Source organism: Lactuca sativa, chromosome 5 (assembly GCF_002870075.4).
Source record: "Lactuca sativa cultivar Salinas chromosome 5, Lsat_Salinas_v11, whole genome shotgun sequence".
Classification (NCBI taxonomy): Eukaryota; Viridiplantae; Streptophyta; class Magnoliopsida; order Asterales; family Asteraceae; genus Lactuca; species Lactuca sativa.
In genome coordinates this window covers 247,636,500-247,655,734 of record NC_056627.2, presented here as the reverse complement: position 1 = coordinate 247,655,734, position 19,235 = coordinate 247,636,500, and the positions used below count along the sequence as shown (strand labels likewise).

At 33.7% G+C, this 19,235-nt stretch overlaps 1 protein-coding gene across 1 annotated transcript; it reads left to right on the top strand.

Annotated features, from left to right (window-relative positions):
- The first annotated feature begins 3,566 nt into the window (after nt 1–3,566).
- On the top strand, nt 3,567–4,313 carry LOC111877966 (uncharacterized). Its single transcript, XM_023874466.1, has one exon. It carries the CDS (start codon nt 3,567–3,569, stop codon nt 4,311–4,313), a length of 747 nt encoding a protein of 248 aa, XP_023730234.1.
- The last annotated feature ends 14,922 nt before the right edge of the window (nt 4,314–19,235 follow it).

Here is a 19,235-nt window from a genome sequence, read left to right as displayed (position 1 = left end):
ACATAAAATCCAACTTTTGCAAAACCGCCAAAATACTGAAAATTTAAAGGTTTGTATGACATTAATCCATCTAGAAAACGAGCCTATACATATATACGAGCCATAACTTACACAAGCCAATACAAATATGAAAACTCCATCAAACGGTTGGTAACATAGACCTCTACGCATCTCCATTTCGTGTATGGATGGAAATCTCTAACCCTCGGTCTGGCTTCTTCTCCAAATTTGTGATTCAGATTTCTTAACCTCACATCTATGGTTTAATAATTTGGTCCAATATCTCTGATCTGAAATCTATGAAGTCATTATTTGAATTAAAAATATGCATGGCGAGACGCCATTGCTAGATCTAAGCAACAACAATTAGGTCAATAAGTCATCAAACTCCACAACTCAAACACTTTTCTCATGCTTTAGATTTCAAATCCAAATAAAATATTTCAAAATCATTTTTTTGAACGCTCTTTTACTTTACTCCTAAATCCAAAAAACTAAATATGATATGACAGATTACTATAAAATAGAAACAACATTAACAATAAAAACAATCCCGATTTATATATCTTTAATAAAAATATTTAATTTATATCATAATCACGAAAAGAAAAGTACAATCCAAAAATTCATATCTCATAAAATGTGTGACTGTTTCTTTAATTCCAAAGTGTAACGCTAATAATTCAAATATAGTTGCTTCACTATTTGTTTACATGTCAAATTAATAAAAATGCCCTAAGAGCATAGTGGTTAAGTTACAAAATTTCATATATGAGGGTCATGATTAAACTCTAGGACTTCAAAATATTACTAGTGTTTCGTGATTAATTGTTCATATAGGCCTGAAGACGAGTTAATATAAACCTATCAGATCGTGTAGGTTACAATATTTTAAAAGTAATAGAAGTCAAATCAATAGTGAAATGAAAAGAGAAAGCTTAAGAATTATATATATATATATATATATATATATATATATATATATATATATATATATATATATATATATAATTCAAGTCCCCCTTATGAATAGTACACTTGTGCTTCTTCAGATTTTGCAACTTAAGTTTCTCAAACTTGCACTTTTGGTCCCTTGATTGGCCTTGATTGTGCTTCCACCACTTTTTGTTTGCTTTTGAATAGATTTATCTTCGACATTTCTTCTCATTAGACCATTCATCCGATTTCCTTCCTACCCGTCTTTTTTTTTTTTTTTTTTCCGATTAAATGTATTCTTGTTGACGTCTTTGCTCATTCTTCTACCTTTTTCTTTTGTATTCGGTTAGGGTTGCTCATTCTTCTACATTCTTATTGTTTCTTTAAGTTTTTTTGTCTGCTTCAATCATTGTTTATTCTTTGTCCTTGTGTGTGTTACTTTCTCTTTAACAAAAGGACTCTATTCAGTATGTAAATGAAGAAATAAACAAAAAGGAATGTATCTATATTAAAATTTGGTTATTTACATGCTCAATTTGATCAAAATCTACACAAAGAAAAAGGTTGTACATAAAACCTCCACCACATATGACAAGAGGTTGTATACCACTTTGAAAAGAATAGGTGGAAATGAAATTCCAATAATTGAAGAAGTTAACTTTTTTAAGGATGAAACACTTATTCAGTTCTTAAATCCTAAAGGTACCAATTTTAGGATTTTATTTAATTCTATTATCCTTTTATTATAACTTAAGCTGGCTGCAGAGATAATCGTTGGTCCTATGTCTTCTGCTCAACTCTCTATCGCTGCAAACATATGGGTTGTTAATGGTATTACTGAAACAAAGAGTATGTTGCCCCCTATTATTTTTATCTATTTTCAAGTGTTAGCGTGCTTTTATTTTTGTAGTATTGGTATCTTTCTATAGAAAATTAAGCTCTAAATTTGAGGATGATAAAATATTTTATGATATTGTTGGTGGTCATGACAAAAAAGAACACTTTATGGATTATACTCTTTTGCAAAGGCGGTTCCTAAGATTAACAGTAAAACGGATGTATGTTACGTTCCAAAAAAAATGATGAAATGGAAGAATTAAAGGAGTTTGTTGCCAAACAAAAAGAGCAAAACGAAAAGCTTAAAGAAATAATGAAGGTCTAAGAAGACCAATACAACACAAGAGTCGAACAACTTGATAAAGAACTTAAATCGACAATGGATCTTATTAATGTTATTAGAGAACAACAAAACTAGTAGGTCATAAAGTGTTGATATGTTTATTGAAAATTATTTATTTTAGAGTAGCCACTTTCCATTTTCCATATAATAAATAATTAATGTATTATTTTATGATATAATGTTATTTGATTTTTTTTTCATATAGTACTACAAAATAATTTGGATTTAATTTATAAATCAATTATCCATTCATGCCTACGGAATCTTTACTATGGAATTTGCTATATAATATAGACCACGAAAATTGCTAGGGATTGATTCATCACTACGAAATTTGCTAGGGATTTATCACCATAGAATTTGTTAAGGATCCATAACCATGGAATTTGCTAGGGATTCATTACCACAGAATTTGCTAGGGATTCACCACTACATAATTTGCTAGGGATTCCCACGACCGAATTTGTTAGGGTTTCACCACCACGTCATTTGCTAGGGATTCATCACCATAGATTTTGCTAGGAATTAACTACAACGGAATTTATGATGGAAGAACTACGATGGAATTTGTTATGGAATTCTACAACGGAATACACAACGGGATACCATCTACAATGAATTTCATTCCGTTGTCACATTTGCGACATAATGATTGTTTCCCTAGAAAATCCTCTCTACAGGGTTTTTTGGGACGGAAAGCGATCGTCGCAAATTTTATCGCTATTTGTCTTTTGCAACGAAATTTCAACTTTTCACATCGGATTCCTTCCCTAGCAAAATCGTGTTTTTCTTGTAGTGTATGTACTTCACACGATAAGGACATTGTCTCTCATTTCGAATGTACGACATCGTTTCCACTGTTTCAATATTTTAAGGGTTAATAGAATCCTAAGCCCAAAATAGAATCTTAACCATCTTCTCAAAATCTCTTACCATGCTTAAAATGGCCCATAAAATGTTCAAGTAGCCCAAAACCTAAAAGAACAAAAAATAGGGAAAAGTAAAAATAAAAAATATATATAATTTAAGAGGCAAAAAGGAATGATATATTGAGCTTTCAAAATTTTCCAAAAATCATCAAAAATAAAAAAAATAAAATCAACAAGACCTACTTTTATCAAATTCTAAGAATATATATATATATATATATATATATATATATATATATATATATATATATATATATATATATATATATATATATATATATATATATATCGCTTGAGAGAGAGAGAGGCCAAATGAAATTTGCATAAAATGATTATGAATGCATGAAAAGTGTGCATTGAAGTCACATAGAGATGACCACATTCATACTTATAACATGAATTTGGGCTTGAAATCAAGCCTTAGAACAGTTGAGTTAAAACATATTTTTACCCTTCCATTCATGATTTAACCATAAACAAAAGTAGGCACTATCTCGTTCCATCAACAAAGTTACAAAGATATGAAAATCCAAATTTTAGCTCGAGCATATGCATTGACCATCGAAGTTGGTATGCACGAACCCATTCTCGAAATCAAGAGGAAAATTGAACATTTTCTTGGTGTTCCTATATCTTCACAAACTCTTAGTGTATGTGATTGGGAACTACTCGACGGGCTTGATCTAGAGGATTATCCAATCGTTAATGAAGGTACACAAATTGATCTCACGATCAATCATATGCTATCTTTAGAAAACCATAGACAAATCCAAATTATAGTTAAGTTTTCATCGAGAAAGCACAACATAGAGGTTGATAGAACAGAAACTGTAGGAAGTCTAAAAGAAAAGATTCATATTATCGATGGGACGCCAATTAAGCAAATGACACTTTTCTTTTCAGGAGTGGAGATGGAAGAGGATTTTCGCAATTTGAGTGACTATGGTGTTGTTGAATTCTCTGAAATCATTGTATTTCTGAAGACCATGAGCCGATTAGTGGCTGAGCCTCCTTCTCGTAAGCTTGGCTTTGTTGTTCAAACTTCCTCGGCTCTCCTTGACTCGACCTGTATCCCATTAGAAATGAAGGATTCAAGCACGGTGAATGAATTAAGGGAATTACTATTGTCTAGGAAATTACTACCAACTGACGACTACATATTTATTCATAAACAAAGGATCATGCGCGGAAATTGTAGCCTCCGCTGGCATGGAGTTGAAAATGGTGATTATCTTTACGTATTCAAAGGGACTATTAGTCGTGGGTAATTTTCGTTATTTAGACTACAACAATATTAGTATGATCTATATCTTGGTAATACTTTTTATTACACATATTTTTAATGCAATGAAAAGATTATTATTTCGAATTCATTCAAAAATTTATCACATTGCTAAACACAAACTAAATTGGCTGTTCATCCTTCACATATGACGGGATTTACGAGAAGTGCATCAACAAATGAATCGATATAATTGGCTACCATATGTTAGTTGTATGCTTATAAAAATATAATGAATTTTTATCTCAAGAAAGTTTTTTTTATTCATCTTTTTCTTTCGTTTTTTCTAGAATAGCCGCAAAAATTTTGTTTAGGAACAATGGGCAAAACAACCATGAAAAATGCTTATCATATTAATACGAGTCTCAAAACAACCATGAAATTAATCAAAGAATAAATGACCAAATCCTAGCCATCATAGCTACATTGGGAATATATACCGTCGTTTGAGAGAAAACTTTTTTGGTCAGTTTTAATATCGAAATCCAAATAAACCGAATTCGTTCCGTTTCCTTAAGGTTGCAACGATATTCATAAACCAGAATTACCGATCGAAATAGCCTACGTATACAAATTAACTACATTCGCATATTTGTAAACGCACGTGACCTTTAAATTAATACTATTATCTAGATCAAATATACAAAACAACAAAGAGAAGCTAAACTATTGCGTTAAAAGCTAATTCACCGACTCAGAAGTAGTTAATGGGGACTGATGAGTCAAACCATCCTTCAGGGTATCGAAAAAAAGATACAAATGAGAACCATCTTCAACGCCATAATCAACAAGCGAAGATTCATTTTCATTCATTAACTTTTCATACATAAGTAGAATGAGCCGATCAACGGGAAGTTTTTCTTGAGCTCCGATCTCTTTCTTTAGGTCTAGCACGGTGGCGTTATTGCCAACTTGAATGTAGAAGAGCTTTCCCATCAAGATCTCCACTAACACCCTCATATTTCTCGGACATAAATCATTTGTAAAACTAATCGCAAATCATGTTTCAACTAATTAATCGAGCATATTTGAGAGAGAAAAAGGGAGAGAGAGTCGTGCATGGCATGAAACATGGTCATATGGGATGCATTGTCGGGAAGTTGGTTTTTGTTTTAAGCATGACAAGAGAATAGGAACTTTGTGACTACTATATATATATATAAAATGCAGAAAGCCAGAAAATATCTATTTTTTTGTTAGCTTACGTGTCGTTAAATGCATGTATTTTGTTGGGTATTTTCATGTCGACAGAACAAATATACAAATTGTCTATACCAGAAAAGTGTGGGGGTAAAGGACCTGGAATTTGGGCCAATGAAGCAAACCCTTTAAAACAAAAAAGTAGCCAAAATCTTGTGAATGTATCATCTTTAAAATTCATCAAAATCAACAAAAATTCCACATTATCACATCTTCTTTCACTTTCATTTTCCTCCAAATCTAAAGGAGGTGGCTTTTATATGGAGGGTTTTTTTATTTTTATTTTTATTTTTAAAATTGGTCTGTTTATGACAGGTGTTATATAAATAGTTCAGTTTGATAATATATGGTAGAAAGATGTTAGTTTTGATTGGGTGCCATCACTTTTATTATCTCCTAAATAAGTACATATATTTTTATTTATAACCCGTGAATGTTATAACTTTAATCTTATATTATAACTACTGTTATTAAACAACTAATTTTTTTTATCTTTATTATATATTATACAGATGATTTTTTTTTTAAAAAAATATGTAATTACAATTTCTATATTACTTTTAACAAATTATAGCATTAAATAGATCTTACGAGTTACACATTGACTATATTATAATTTTAAGAAATTAGAAACTATAAGATCAATTAAAAATGACAATACGACATAAGTGCAAACTTACGTTAATACAAAGAAAACACTAGATTACAACATTAATTAAAAAGGTTACAAAGGTCACATCCCGCTTAATCTTAGTTGACAATTTGGACAATTTTTTTATTATGATCGGGTTGGTTGCATAGTCCACATTTGCGAGGTATGTTAGGATGACGACCATCTCGTTATGAAATCGATTTGCACGCCTCTCAACCTCAATGAACAGAGTTTCAAGTTACCTGCTTGAATCTTTCAATCAGACTTTAAACCAATAATTAACATGAAAAAAAAACACGAGAAAATCTATAAAAAATTGAGGTCTTTACCTACACATATGTTATATATAAGTAAATACCCAAACATATTTTGTATACATGTGGGTAGTCGTTAATGATCATTTTTAATCAGATACAATAATGACATTTTATATCGGGGAATTTTTCTCTAAAATTCATGATTGACAGAATTCAAATTTACCCATACATGTTAAAGTGTCTTTTATTTGTAGTTGATTTAACATACACATATAAATAAAAAAGTAAATTACAAGAATGATCCTTATGATATGTGGTAATTTGCATATTGGTCCCTAACTTTTTTTTTACTCCGATGGTCCCTAAAGTTTTATTTTGTTGCGTATTTGATCCCTATTCCTTTTAAAAGACTATTTTTCCCTTAGTATTTTTTTATATATATTTTAAATCATTTTAAATATATTTTTACTACAATAAAAAACATGGGTTTACCTTGACCTCTTTATCTCCTCTAATTAAATCCATCTAACCCTAATCTCAACGTTCCTTCCATAGAAGCTAGCTTCCACCAGCCTCTTTCTTCTCCATCGTCGGGCCTTATGCCGAAGCTTCTGCCAGAACCGATGAACTCGCCCGAAGGCACACTACTCTAAACACCGATCTGTACTCAAATGTCATCTGCTTTCTAGGTCGATTTATGTATCATTGGCTTTCTGGGTCTTTCATGAAAAGGTTGGGGTTTCAAACATTTCGATTTTGATTTCTAATTTCTGGGTTTCATCTTAGTTGGTGGTTTTTAGAGATATGGGAACGATTAGCTCTCAGAAAACCCCTTCAACCCCACTGATGCCTTCTTTACTTCAACCTTGTTACCTCAATCTGAAACCAATGTTGGAAGTTAATGGCATTGGTTTTGAAAATGTGAAACTGTAACATCTCGACATTGAGGTATCTCCAATTTTAACCCTAAGTAGGAAGATTAATTGCATTTTAGGCCTTGTGTATGAGAAATGTTGCAATTTGGACCATATTGGCATTTTTATAATTTTGGGGACGAGCTCACGTATGCTGGGCGTACGTGCCTGATCCACAAACCCCACTTTTTAGGGTTTGGACCCTATATAAGCATCATTAACTCCCCAATGCTCACTCCCTTATCAGCCTCTAACCCTCATTTCGTCTATTGCAACCATAATCTCTTGTTAGTGTCCCTTTAAGCTTAAAAGTGTGTGTTTGTGGTGCCTTTGAAGCAAGGAGAAGTTAGAAGCACCAACTTGGAAGGGCAAGACCTCATAGATCCAGAAACACCTCACCTCCAAGCTTCATTTTGAGGTATAAAGTTCTGAACTTATTGATCCTATCACTAGACTTTGTTTATGTTAAAAGTTTATGCTTATTAGCCCCATATGTTAGGTTTTCTACGTATCAAATACACTCTAAAACTAGGCAGCGGAAAAATCAAAGCAACGATATACCTAAGTGTACATGCATCCTATGGATCTATGGCTTCATGCTAATTACATCAACCCTAGGAAACTAAAACATAAGTAAGAAAACATACCTCTTATGTAGCCCTTGATCTCCATGCTTGAGATCTTGAACCTCCATGAAGTTGCTTTGATGAAAGGACCCAAACTAGAATCCCTCTAATGGTATCACACCCAATGACACCAAATAGTGGAATAATACTAACTAGGAGAAGGGTCAATTTCACAAACCCAAGGGGTTAGAAATCTTCCCTAAGAGGGGGAGGAAGAAGGGTTAGCGAATACTTCAAGCCAAGGTGCAAGGAGGAATGAAATCCCTAAGGCCCTATTTATATCCTTGGATGTCTCCTAGGGTTTAATACTCCTTCCCATGTAGGATGGAGGCCTAACCATGAAATTTCACTCCTTTCCCATGTGGGATGGAGTGATTTTCATCCAACCCTAGTTCCATAAGGTTCTGGAACATTCCTGAATAACCAACTATCGATTAATGAACATTCAAACATTTAATTAATTTCACTATTAATTAATTCCCAAAATATATTTCTAATTAGTTTCTAATTAATTATTAACCATAATAATTAATAAACTAATTTCTTCTTTATTTATTCTACTCAATTTGGGTCTTGAGGGCAACCCAAAAGGACTCTGCTATTATTAGAAATATTACCAATAATTAATGACCTTGGACACTATTCCAACACCATATTCATGGTTCTTTGGTCATGAGCTACCTAAAACCCAATGAGTTGTCCTTCTGGACGTTTTAGGGTAGTTTGAGTGATAAAAATATGATCTTGGCCCTTAGTTCTTTCCTATGAATGAGTTTGGTTGTCTTAATGACTTAAGATGTTGGGGTTTTTAGTGTTAATCACTTAATGGCCATGCAAGACTATAAAGTTCAAAACTTTATGGTCAAGAACATTTGGGACTAAGATCTGTCATTTGGAAGTAAGGGCTTAAGTATTAAGCACTTAATGAGTTGGGAAGCATCCAATTGCATACGTTGGGCGTACCAAATGGTACATTACGCGTATGTGGTCAGAGCCTCGTTCCTGGTCAGCAATTGAGTACGCCTCGCGTATAGGGTTGGGTTGTTGAGTTGACTAATTTGACCAAAGGGTATTTTGGGTAATTTGGTTTTAATTTAAGTTGGGCAATATTTTGAATAATAGGTGTCGGGTAGAGCCGGTATTCGGAGCCGATAACTATTTCAACTTTTATTCGGACTAAGATGTGAGTTGTCTCACTATGCCAATGGGTCTAAGGCACCAAGGCTGGCCCATTTATTTAATTCATATATATCCTAGAATGTAGGATTGCTATGATAGTTCTATGTGTTCTTTGTTTGTATATGTCAACATATGGACGGTTGGGTTAAGGCCGTGTGCCAACAAACCCGATGTGGTTGGGTTGAGACTTGAAGTCAACATACCCGGTATGGTGAGGTTGAGGCAACGCGCCAACAAACCTGGATTGTTGGGTTAAGACCACATGCCAACAAACCCTAGACGATTGGGTTGAGGTTTTACTGCTTTGTGTTGTAAACCAACAAACCCAGTATGATTGGGTTGAGGTCAAGGACCAAAAAACCCTGTATGCATGCTTGTATTGTATCTGTATTTGTCGTGGGATATTTTGGGAAACTCACAAGCCTTGGCTCATAGTTTAGATATCAATGTTTCAGGTACTTCTGATGAGTGAGGAAAAGCGAAGACGTGATTGTACACATCATCTCGCAGTTTATGTTGGTTATTACTTTGATTCGATATTTCGACTTATTATGATTTGTAAACAATGTTTTGGTAACTTTTTGATTTATGGATATGTATTTTAAAATGAAAATTTTCACTATGATCTTTGGGACGTTACAGAAACAAAATCGATTTCTTAGATGCATGAGTTTTCTAAAACCCTTTTGGGAATTTTATTTTGGAAGGTTTTGTTGCAGGTTTTTTGCAAGAGGTTTAATCGCTTCATTTTTTAGCAAGGGGTTTAAATCTATGTTGGATTTAGTCATTTTTATTTGTTGCTGGTTTTTTACAAGACAATGAAGATGGATGATATTTTCTGGTTGTCAGAGAAATTAGTCAAAGATGGTGATCGTCGGTGATGTATGTGATCGATATTGGTGGTGATGGTGGAAAAACCCTAAACCCCAAACCTTAAACCAACAAGACAATAAAAACATACAATAATGACTATCCGAATTAAAAAAATATATTAGGGATCAAGTACGTAGTTTACCCAAAACCACATGGACTATCCATGTAGTTTACTCTAAATAAAATAAATGTATGTATAGATAGTTCATTAAGTTTTGTCAGCACATGATACTAAACAAATTAAAAAATTATTATTATTATTATTATTATTATTATTATTATTACATGGAAAATTAAATAACCACATATATTTGAAAATATAATATATGTGTAGGTATAGATGAATGTGTACATACATAGAATATTCATTGATAATACGTATAGATAAAAGTATCTCAAAAAAATTTCAACTATAATACGTTCATAACATATATCTTTAAATTCTTCATATCGGTAAAACTAGCTGATAGCGAGTAGCTTGTAGCAGGTAGCGGGTAGCTTGTTGCTTGTAGCGTTTTGTTAAACGCTACATGAAGTAGCATATGGATTTGGAACGTTTTGATTAAACTAAACCCTAGAAGCTTGTAGTGCCAAACGAAACTTTCTGTTTTAAACATAGCTTTTTGTCAAACACTAGAAGTTAGAAGCTCTCAAACGCTCCGTACCGAACACGCCTTTAACCTACAAAATCATCCATCCATTTGAGACAATACATGAATTTCGAACATTTCAGACTATAAATTTAGACATTTCAGTTTAAAGTTTTTCTAACATTTACGATAAATGATAACTAAACAATTTTGGTATCAATTTGAAAATATTTATAAGATTTATTGAATGATATAACTTGCTAACTATAATACATTAATTATAATTATATATAAGATATAATAAAAATAAAAACTTAATTATTCAATAATTTAAGATGTAACATATAAAAAGTTAGAAATAAATTATTTAATAATCAATCGTTATAAAAAAATGAGATTGAAGTTGAAAGAGTATAGTTATAATATGTAGGAATTAGAAAATAAATATATACATATTTATTGATTTGAATAAACCAACGAGAAATTGTAAAAATAATGGGCCACAACCAAAACCAACATATTTCTATAACATAATACCAAACCAACTATTTCTATTTTCTATAACATTTTTAAAAGTCAAAAGCTAATGTTACAAATACAAATACAAAAAAAAAGACTTTTTTATTCACTTATTTTGTTAGGTATTTTCATGTCGACAGAAACAAATATACAAATTGTGTATACCAGAAAAGCGTGGGGGTACAGGACCAAGAAATTGGGCCAATGAAACAGACCCTTCAAAACAAAAAAATGCCAAAGTCTTGTGAACGTGTCATCTTTAAAATTTCTCAAAATCAACAAAAATTCCACATTAATTCTTAACAGCCTCTTTCACTCCCACGCGGCCACGCTCCTCCCAAATCTAAAGTAGATGGTTTTTTTATATCTATATTTTATTAAATTATTATTATTATTTTATCATCTGTTACATTCCCATTCATAAATAAAATTAAAAAATAAATAGCACTCAAAACAAATGTATGCTCGAGCATCATTAACTAATTCCTTATCAATCTCGATTCATTTCAATATGAACAACAATCTAAACATAGAATATAACGAGTAATGAAATAAAGAAATATATTGAAAATAGATCAACTACTACTAAGAAAAAATATATATTTTATATACAAAAATAGAAAAAAGAAAATACATGTAATAGCTAATAACAATGTTTTTTCCGGTTCTAAAAAGTTATTATTGATGAACTACATCAATTGCGCCGATTAATGCAACTAAAAGAATTATTGAAATTAATTCAAGCGAAAGAATTTTTTCCTTTTTTTGTTGATAAATGAATCCAAATTTGCTGACTATTACTTATCAAATCTTGTTCTATACTATGGTTTGCTTTTTGTAGTTAAAATAATAATGTACCATGACCTATCTAACATAGTAATAACTAGGGAAGTATCCCACGTTGTGGGTGTTGGAGTTGCGAGGGTTGAAGGGCATTTCATAGTCTTTTATTAAAAAAAACAAAAAATAGCAACAAATTTTACAATGCTTTATATATACTCTCAGAACCATAGTGAGAAATGCATTAAAGTACAAAAATTTCAGTTTAATGTGATACCAAACCACAAATGTACAACAACTCTACTTAATTTCTAGAGCCATAAAGATGAAGAACAACTTGATTTCTAGAATCCCAATTCCCAGATATATAGTTTTACCTAATTACATGAGCATAGATAACTATAATCAAGATGGGAAAGGATCAAAAGAGAGAAAAAAGTTTGGTTACTGTTTGACACGTTTTATGGCTGTTTTTGATGCAGAAGCCTTCTTGTTAGAAGAATCCTTTCTTTTAGACCTATCTCCATCTTGTCTAACAGGTGCAGCTATATCTTTCTACAAAAAGAATACAAATGGTTTATAAACAACTATTTTCATGAGACCCATATGATGGAGATAATAGGCATGAAATGGTAAAAAGTAAAAAGAATCGTTTTGTTGATGAAGCCATCCCTTTTTCATTGCTGTAACGCCCTGATCCTCAGGTATTAATTAATTAAGAGTTTCTAAATGATGCTCTACTCGACGAGTTGGTCGATCTACTCGTCGAGTAGCAGGGGGTGAGAACACGTGTTTAGTGACCTACTCGGCGAGTCCACTATTGGGACTCGGCGAGTAGGAGCTGGCAGATGAAACCCTAAATCCCAGGGTTTGCACCCCTACTTAAAGGAGCCTCGGCCTCCTTTGGGCCTCCTTACAGTCTTTGAGAGCCCTTAAAACCCAAATTCGTGTGTGTGTGCCTTGGTGTGGGTTTGAAGCTTGGAAAAGAGGATCTTGGAGGAAGGAAGCTAAGAGTGCAAAGGAAATTGAAGCAAGAAAGGAGTGGGAAACGGGTTTTGCCTCAGCTAGCATCTTTTGAAGGTATCAAAGTGCCATTCTTACTTCCTTTTCTTCCCTTTTGTTGAGTTCTAGGGCTTTTTATGGATTTTCAAGTTGGGATGATGAGCTATGGGCTAGATCTGAAGTTGTAACTTCAGATCTGGACCCTCCTTGGATACTAGAGTCATAAAGTTGCTGTATTGGTTGTGGTTGAAGTCCTTCTTGGACTTGAAGCTCCATTAAGAACTTAAAATAGACATTTGGAGCCTTTATAACCATGCATGCACGTAAAGTTTGCAACTTTACGTGGTAAGTATGCCCTAGAAGCTTGGATCTGTGATTTGGAGCTGCTGCATGGCTCAAAACAAGCCTATATGGAAAGAGGACTGGATGGACTCGGCGAGTCGCAAGGATGACTCGGCGAGTCACATGAAGATGGTCATTGAACTCGGCGAGTTGGATGAACAACTCGGCGAGTCCGATGAAGAACACCATAAAACTCGACGAGTTAAAGAACAACTCGACGAGTCGGATGGCTTTTCCCTAGGATATGCATGCGTGTGTACTCGTTGAGTTGCAAGGAGGAAACTCGACGGGTGGCCTTAAGGATTCATTGGGATTCGAAGGAACTCGACGAGTCACTCCGATGACTCGGCGAGTTGGAATGTGCTCCATGTACTCGGCGAGTGGCTGAGTGTACTCGGCGAGTTGAGGTCAACATGGACTATTGACCTTGACTAAGGATTTTGACCTTGATCAGGAATTACTAAGAGGTTATGGGGTGTCTCATAAGAGTAAGAACTTATGAGTATATTATGCTATGATTATAGGTGGTGGAGCCGGTGTCAAGTGATCCGATAGTTGGAGTTTGCATTTCGAATCGACATCTGCGAGGTGAGTTATCCTCACTATATCGATAGGGTCTACGAAACCAAGGCCGACCCTTTATGATTTACATCCTGGTTTGGGATGGTTGCTTTGTTATTCCCATGATAGACTTCATCCTGGTTTAGGATGTGTGTTATGTTATTGCTATGTTAGAATTCATCCTGTTTAGGATGGTTGTTATGCTAGAGATCGGTTAGATCGGTTGTCATGGTATGCTACATATGGTTCTGATCTGTTAGATCGAAATCAGGATAGATAGTATGTTATGCTTTTATGATCCGTAAGGATTGGTATGTTAGTGACCTGTTAGGTCGATGCTCTATTTACGAGTGAAATTCTATGATTGATGGTAAATGAGATAGATATGTTTGCTATGTGTATGTGCCAGTATATGATAGTATGTGTACATGGTTAGTTGCTTGTTGGTTGGGTTGAGGCGGTCCTGCTTTGTGCTGAAGGCCAACACACCCTCTGAGCGGTCCGGGGAGACTATGTTGGATTAATGTCTAAGTCCATAACTATATTTGGTATGTACTTGACCCGACCCGGCATGGTCCATTTGGGTTGCACTTCACCGACACAATTTATATGGATAATCTTTTGAGAATAGTATGTTTATGATTAATATTAATATATTATAAGTTCTAATATATTAATATGGAATCATATTATTTAATTAGTATTGATCAAGAATTAATTTATAATTAATTAAGTGATCAAAAGGAACTAATTAAATATGGACTCTTATATATATGGAATGGGCCAAGTTCATTTAGGTTGGGCTAAGCTTTCATGGATAGTCCATGGAGTGTTTAAACCCATGGATCCTAGGAAATGAAAGGTCATGGGTATTAGGGTTTAACCCTAATCCTCGACACTATATAAAGATGTCCTTGGTTGGTGAAATTGGCACTAGTGTGGTACACTAAGAAGGGCTAGCCGAATTTCACTAGAGAACCAAGTATCCATATTCTCTAAAGTCTTCCAATGTGTTTTGGTGATTTGTGATTCCATTTGAGGCTTCCACACTATTGGGGCTAAGCTCTTAAAGCTTGAAGACATCAAGCTACATCAAAAGGTATGTCATCTAACTAGTACTTTGTAGTATAAGAACTTCATAATATGCTAGTTAGGATTAAAGCCTTGGAAAGTTCTTATTTGCATGTATTATAGAGAAAACATAGACCCAAGGTTTATAGGGTTGCATGTACACCATAGGAGTGTTAGAATGCTCAAAACCCAACAGTGGTATCAGAGCCTAGGCTTGTTTTCTTGTTATACTTGTAAAACTGCGTAAAAAATCGAAATTGTTGCTGTCTGATCATCAGACTCGGCGAGTCCATCATGAGACTCGGCGAGTCCATGCCTAAAAAGTGATCAAATCGATCCAACTCGCCGAGTTGGTTCATGCACTCGACGAGTTGGACCCCCAGACAGCATAAATTCGACTTTTTTGGCTGGAATTGGACTAGGAACATTACCCTAAGATGTTTTTGAACTTATATACTTGTTTTTGATGTGGTAATGTTCTTGCTAATCCAATTTCAAAGATAATTGTCAATAGATTCATGTTTTGTATTAGTTTAAGGTTTAAACTAATTACATGAAAAAGTTTGATTTGAATTATCTTGTTCTTATGAGTTGCTTAGATTAATAGAAAAGTTGAGTGAAATAGTTGTTTTCAATCCAAATTAATCTAAGAGTTGATTCTAAAATGTGTTTTTGTAATTTGTCCTCAAGTTATATGAAAATTCACATTTAAGTTTCATAAAACTCATAAAAGTTGGCAATGGTTACAAAAGATGAAGAGTCTTGTCCTTAAGTTATGGAGGTTCAAGAGTCACTTCATTAATAAATAAATAAATAAAGTCTAACCTTAATTAAATTCCATAAGTTATAAAATAAAGAAAAGTTAATTCTTTTATTAGTTTAAAGTCTTCCATAACTTGTCCTCAAGTTATGGAACTTGAAGAGTTTTTGGATTAAAACTACTTTAAACACATAAGTTATGGAATTAATTAGTTTTGAATAGTTTCAAAACTTGCCCTCAAGTTTGGAATTTGAAAAGTTTTCACTTATGAATACTTTAATTCCAAGTTAGCCCTTAGAATTTTAAAGAGTTAAAATTCAACCCTTATACTTTATAATATTATAAGTTAATAATATATATATATATATATATATATATATATATATATATATATATATATATATATGCATAAGAGTAAAGTCAGTCTTACCGCTAGTACGCCTCATTCACGAAGCCGGTCTATAAGGTGGGTATAAGGTTGTTGCCTATAAAATGGCAACTTAATGGGTGTCCACTCTCACCCACCGCTTGCTTGACTGGTGGAGGGTCGTTAGCCGAACGGGTTTGACAGGACTATAATTCTCCCTTCATTAAAAGTATTAATGATAAATACTAAGTAACTAAACTCTTAATAATACCCAATCTTAGTTCCTTAGGAAAAATGTGAATAAGGAGCTAATCCATGAAATTACACTTTGCACTTTGTTTAAGTCGGCTAGTGGAGCGTGTGTGGTTAACCGGCACACTAACTCGTATTTAACAAGGTAGGCAAAGGGTAACTTAATGCTTATCATAGTATCGATGGAGCGTGTGTAGTTAACCGACACATCGATTAAGGGGTAAACATTTAAGGGTACCAAGTAATTTGCATGGTTACTTCACACCTTGTTTTGTGATCCTCGGCATCCCAGTCACAAAACTTGAAGGGCACACTCGAGATTGAAACATGCCATTGAACAGTTCAATGAATCTCAAAGATCTAGGAGTTTCAAAACCAATTAAAACCTAATAATACATTTTGTTTATCTTGGTGGAAATTGGTGAATCGTCATTCACCTACCTTCAAATATTTTATAGCTTGGATTACGGCATCCCTCTTCTAAGTTATAAAATAGTTTGTTGGGTCCTAGCCTTAATATTTCATATCGGGTGTCATATTAAGGACTTTAAATCAACTATCTTGAATATCTCCCAAAAGATGTCTGGTTTGGACATTTATGATCTTCCCAAATCTCTTGAAACAAGCTTTCCTAAATAAAGATGATGTCCCATGGATATCATACTTCTTTCACCTCTTCAAATTATTCTCCCCAACCCACAAGTTCTTGAAAAGTTTAAGGTCACTCAAGCCCAATTGGCAAGGCAAGGTCTAGGTGTGGTCACATCTTGGAGATGTAGTCACATATTGACAAGCCGGGAGAGTTGGGTGTCAAAGTCTTGAGAAAGTTGGTGGTTCAATCACTTTCTAAGTCACATAGTGAGTTCCTTTGGGACATCTATGAAACAGACTATGACAAGACCCTTAATGACCTTATCTATTTGTTAAGATAAACTTCCTTAAAACTTGATGGACATTGACAATAGTGACACAGGAAATCCAGAAAAAACATTCTCTTCCTAAGGAAAGGGATTGACCATAGTCAACTCGGTTGACCAAATGGTAAAGAGAAAAGCTAAGTCTGTGATAGTCCCGTGTACCATTATCAAATGGTCCATATGTTTATATTGCCAAAGGAAGGGGCATTGGTTGCGAAGCTGCCAAATTTACCTAAGGAGGTTAAAGTCAATAAGTCTGACTCTACTTCAGGTAAAGTCCACTATCTAACTCTGCTAAGTTTCTATTCTGAGATTCTTTATACATGATGTGACTGGGTCACATGGTGATGTTTTAAGAATCAAAGGAAAGTGAAGAAACTTAAAGAAAGAATATGCTGAATTTGATCGCGTAGATGGATTTCTATCGCGTAGTTTGAAGATCGGATTCTTGAGCTACTTCTTAGGAGTTATGAGATATTGCTTAGGAATAGATAACAACAAGTTTTCATATGGATTGTAAGGATAAGTTTTTCCGCGAAGTTTTAAAATAAAAGAAAATTTTTGATTTTATTTATTTTAAAATATCCTTACAATGGAATCTGTGGAAATGTTGTTGCTTATAAGATTCCATTAATAGCAAGAGTGGAAATATGAAATTGATTCTTTCATTTGTGGTAATGTCTAAATTTACCAAATAAGGAAAGATTCTCATCACCCAAGTTTTAATTGGACCGGAACTTGGAATCATGCAAGTTGTATAGCATGATGAATGAGAACTTTCAAGTATTGGAAAATTAAGACTAATTACTCGGTCACATGGATGTGTGAGTCAAGTAAAGGACTAAGGGATCGAGTACACATTCTTGTGCACTGGCTAAGTCCACCACAAAAAGATAGATAAGATTATTCGTCATAATTTACTATAGCTTAGTAAATATGGTTATACTTACAGGCTTAAGTGTAATTCTGAGACATTGGAAAAGGTTCCAATGTAAGGCAGAGCGAATAAGAAGAATCAAATTAGGCAGAAGAATAAAAGTTTCTCAAATCTGAAAAGATGGGAGAGTACTTTAGTATCAGTTTTGTGATCATCTTAATGATTAAGAAACCATATCAAAATTAGTTCTCTAAGGAAAATCTTAGTGCATTCTTATGACTAAGAAGAGGAACTTGAATTGTTGAAGTGGTTAAATCAAGAAGATGAGTTATACTTCGTTCCAATACAAGTCTTAGAGTCATACTCCAAGATTGTAACTTGAGTGACATGTCTTAAAGAAGGTTTAAAACACTTGTCAATTGTAAGAGTAAAAGTTTTCTACTCTTGTACATTTGAAGTTGGTAAGTTGTGATGTTTTAGATAAAACAAAGACCAACTTAGGCCAATTGTGTGAAGTGTTTGTCTTGATAAAGAATCCACACTATCCCTTGAAAATTTAACAAGAAAGTCTTATAGGTCAAGAGGACAGTGGGAGTCTTAAAGGTCTTGAAAGTCTCAAGAACTAATCAAGAATAAAACCTGAAGTTCTTCACTAGCACACGACTTGAGGTTTATAACCTATCGTGTTGACATATTCTATGCCCATTCCAGTTAAAGTTGGCTTTGCATATGAGTTCTTAGAGTTCTCAATTGGTTGCACAACAACTTGGAAGCAATGGCAGGCCCTTGAGCTGCCAGGTGGCAAGAAATTAAGATTGAGTTCAATCCATATGAGTTTGGATTTGTCATTATCCTTGTCTTGTGACTATGGTTATCACAATTCACATGGATTAGAACACATACACCAGTAAATCTAAGTGTCATAAGGTTTCTCTCCGATTCATGAAAATGATGGTGAGGAAACACTTTCACTAAGTAGATTTTAGCTAGATAGCAATTGTGATATTTGCATTCTCAAAGTCGTTAGTGGAGCGTGTGTGGTTTACCGGCACACTAACCTGGACTTGTGAGAAGTGGCAAAAAGGTCTAACCATTATGATTACGGCATCCCTCTTCATAATTGTTTAGACACACAAGTGTACTATCTAAGGGAAGGTGTATGATTTTGA

Coding starts and splice junctions, on each gene's coding strand:
- LOC111877966 (XM_023874466.1), top strand. CDS start 3,567: ATGAAAATCCAAATTTTAGCTCGAGCATATGCATTGACCATCGAAGTT.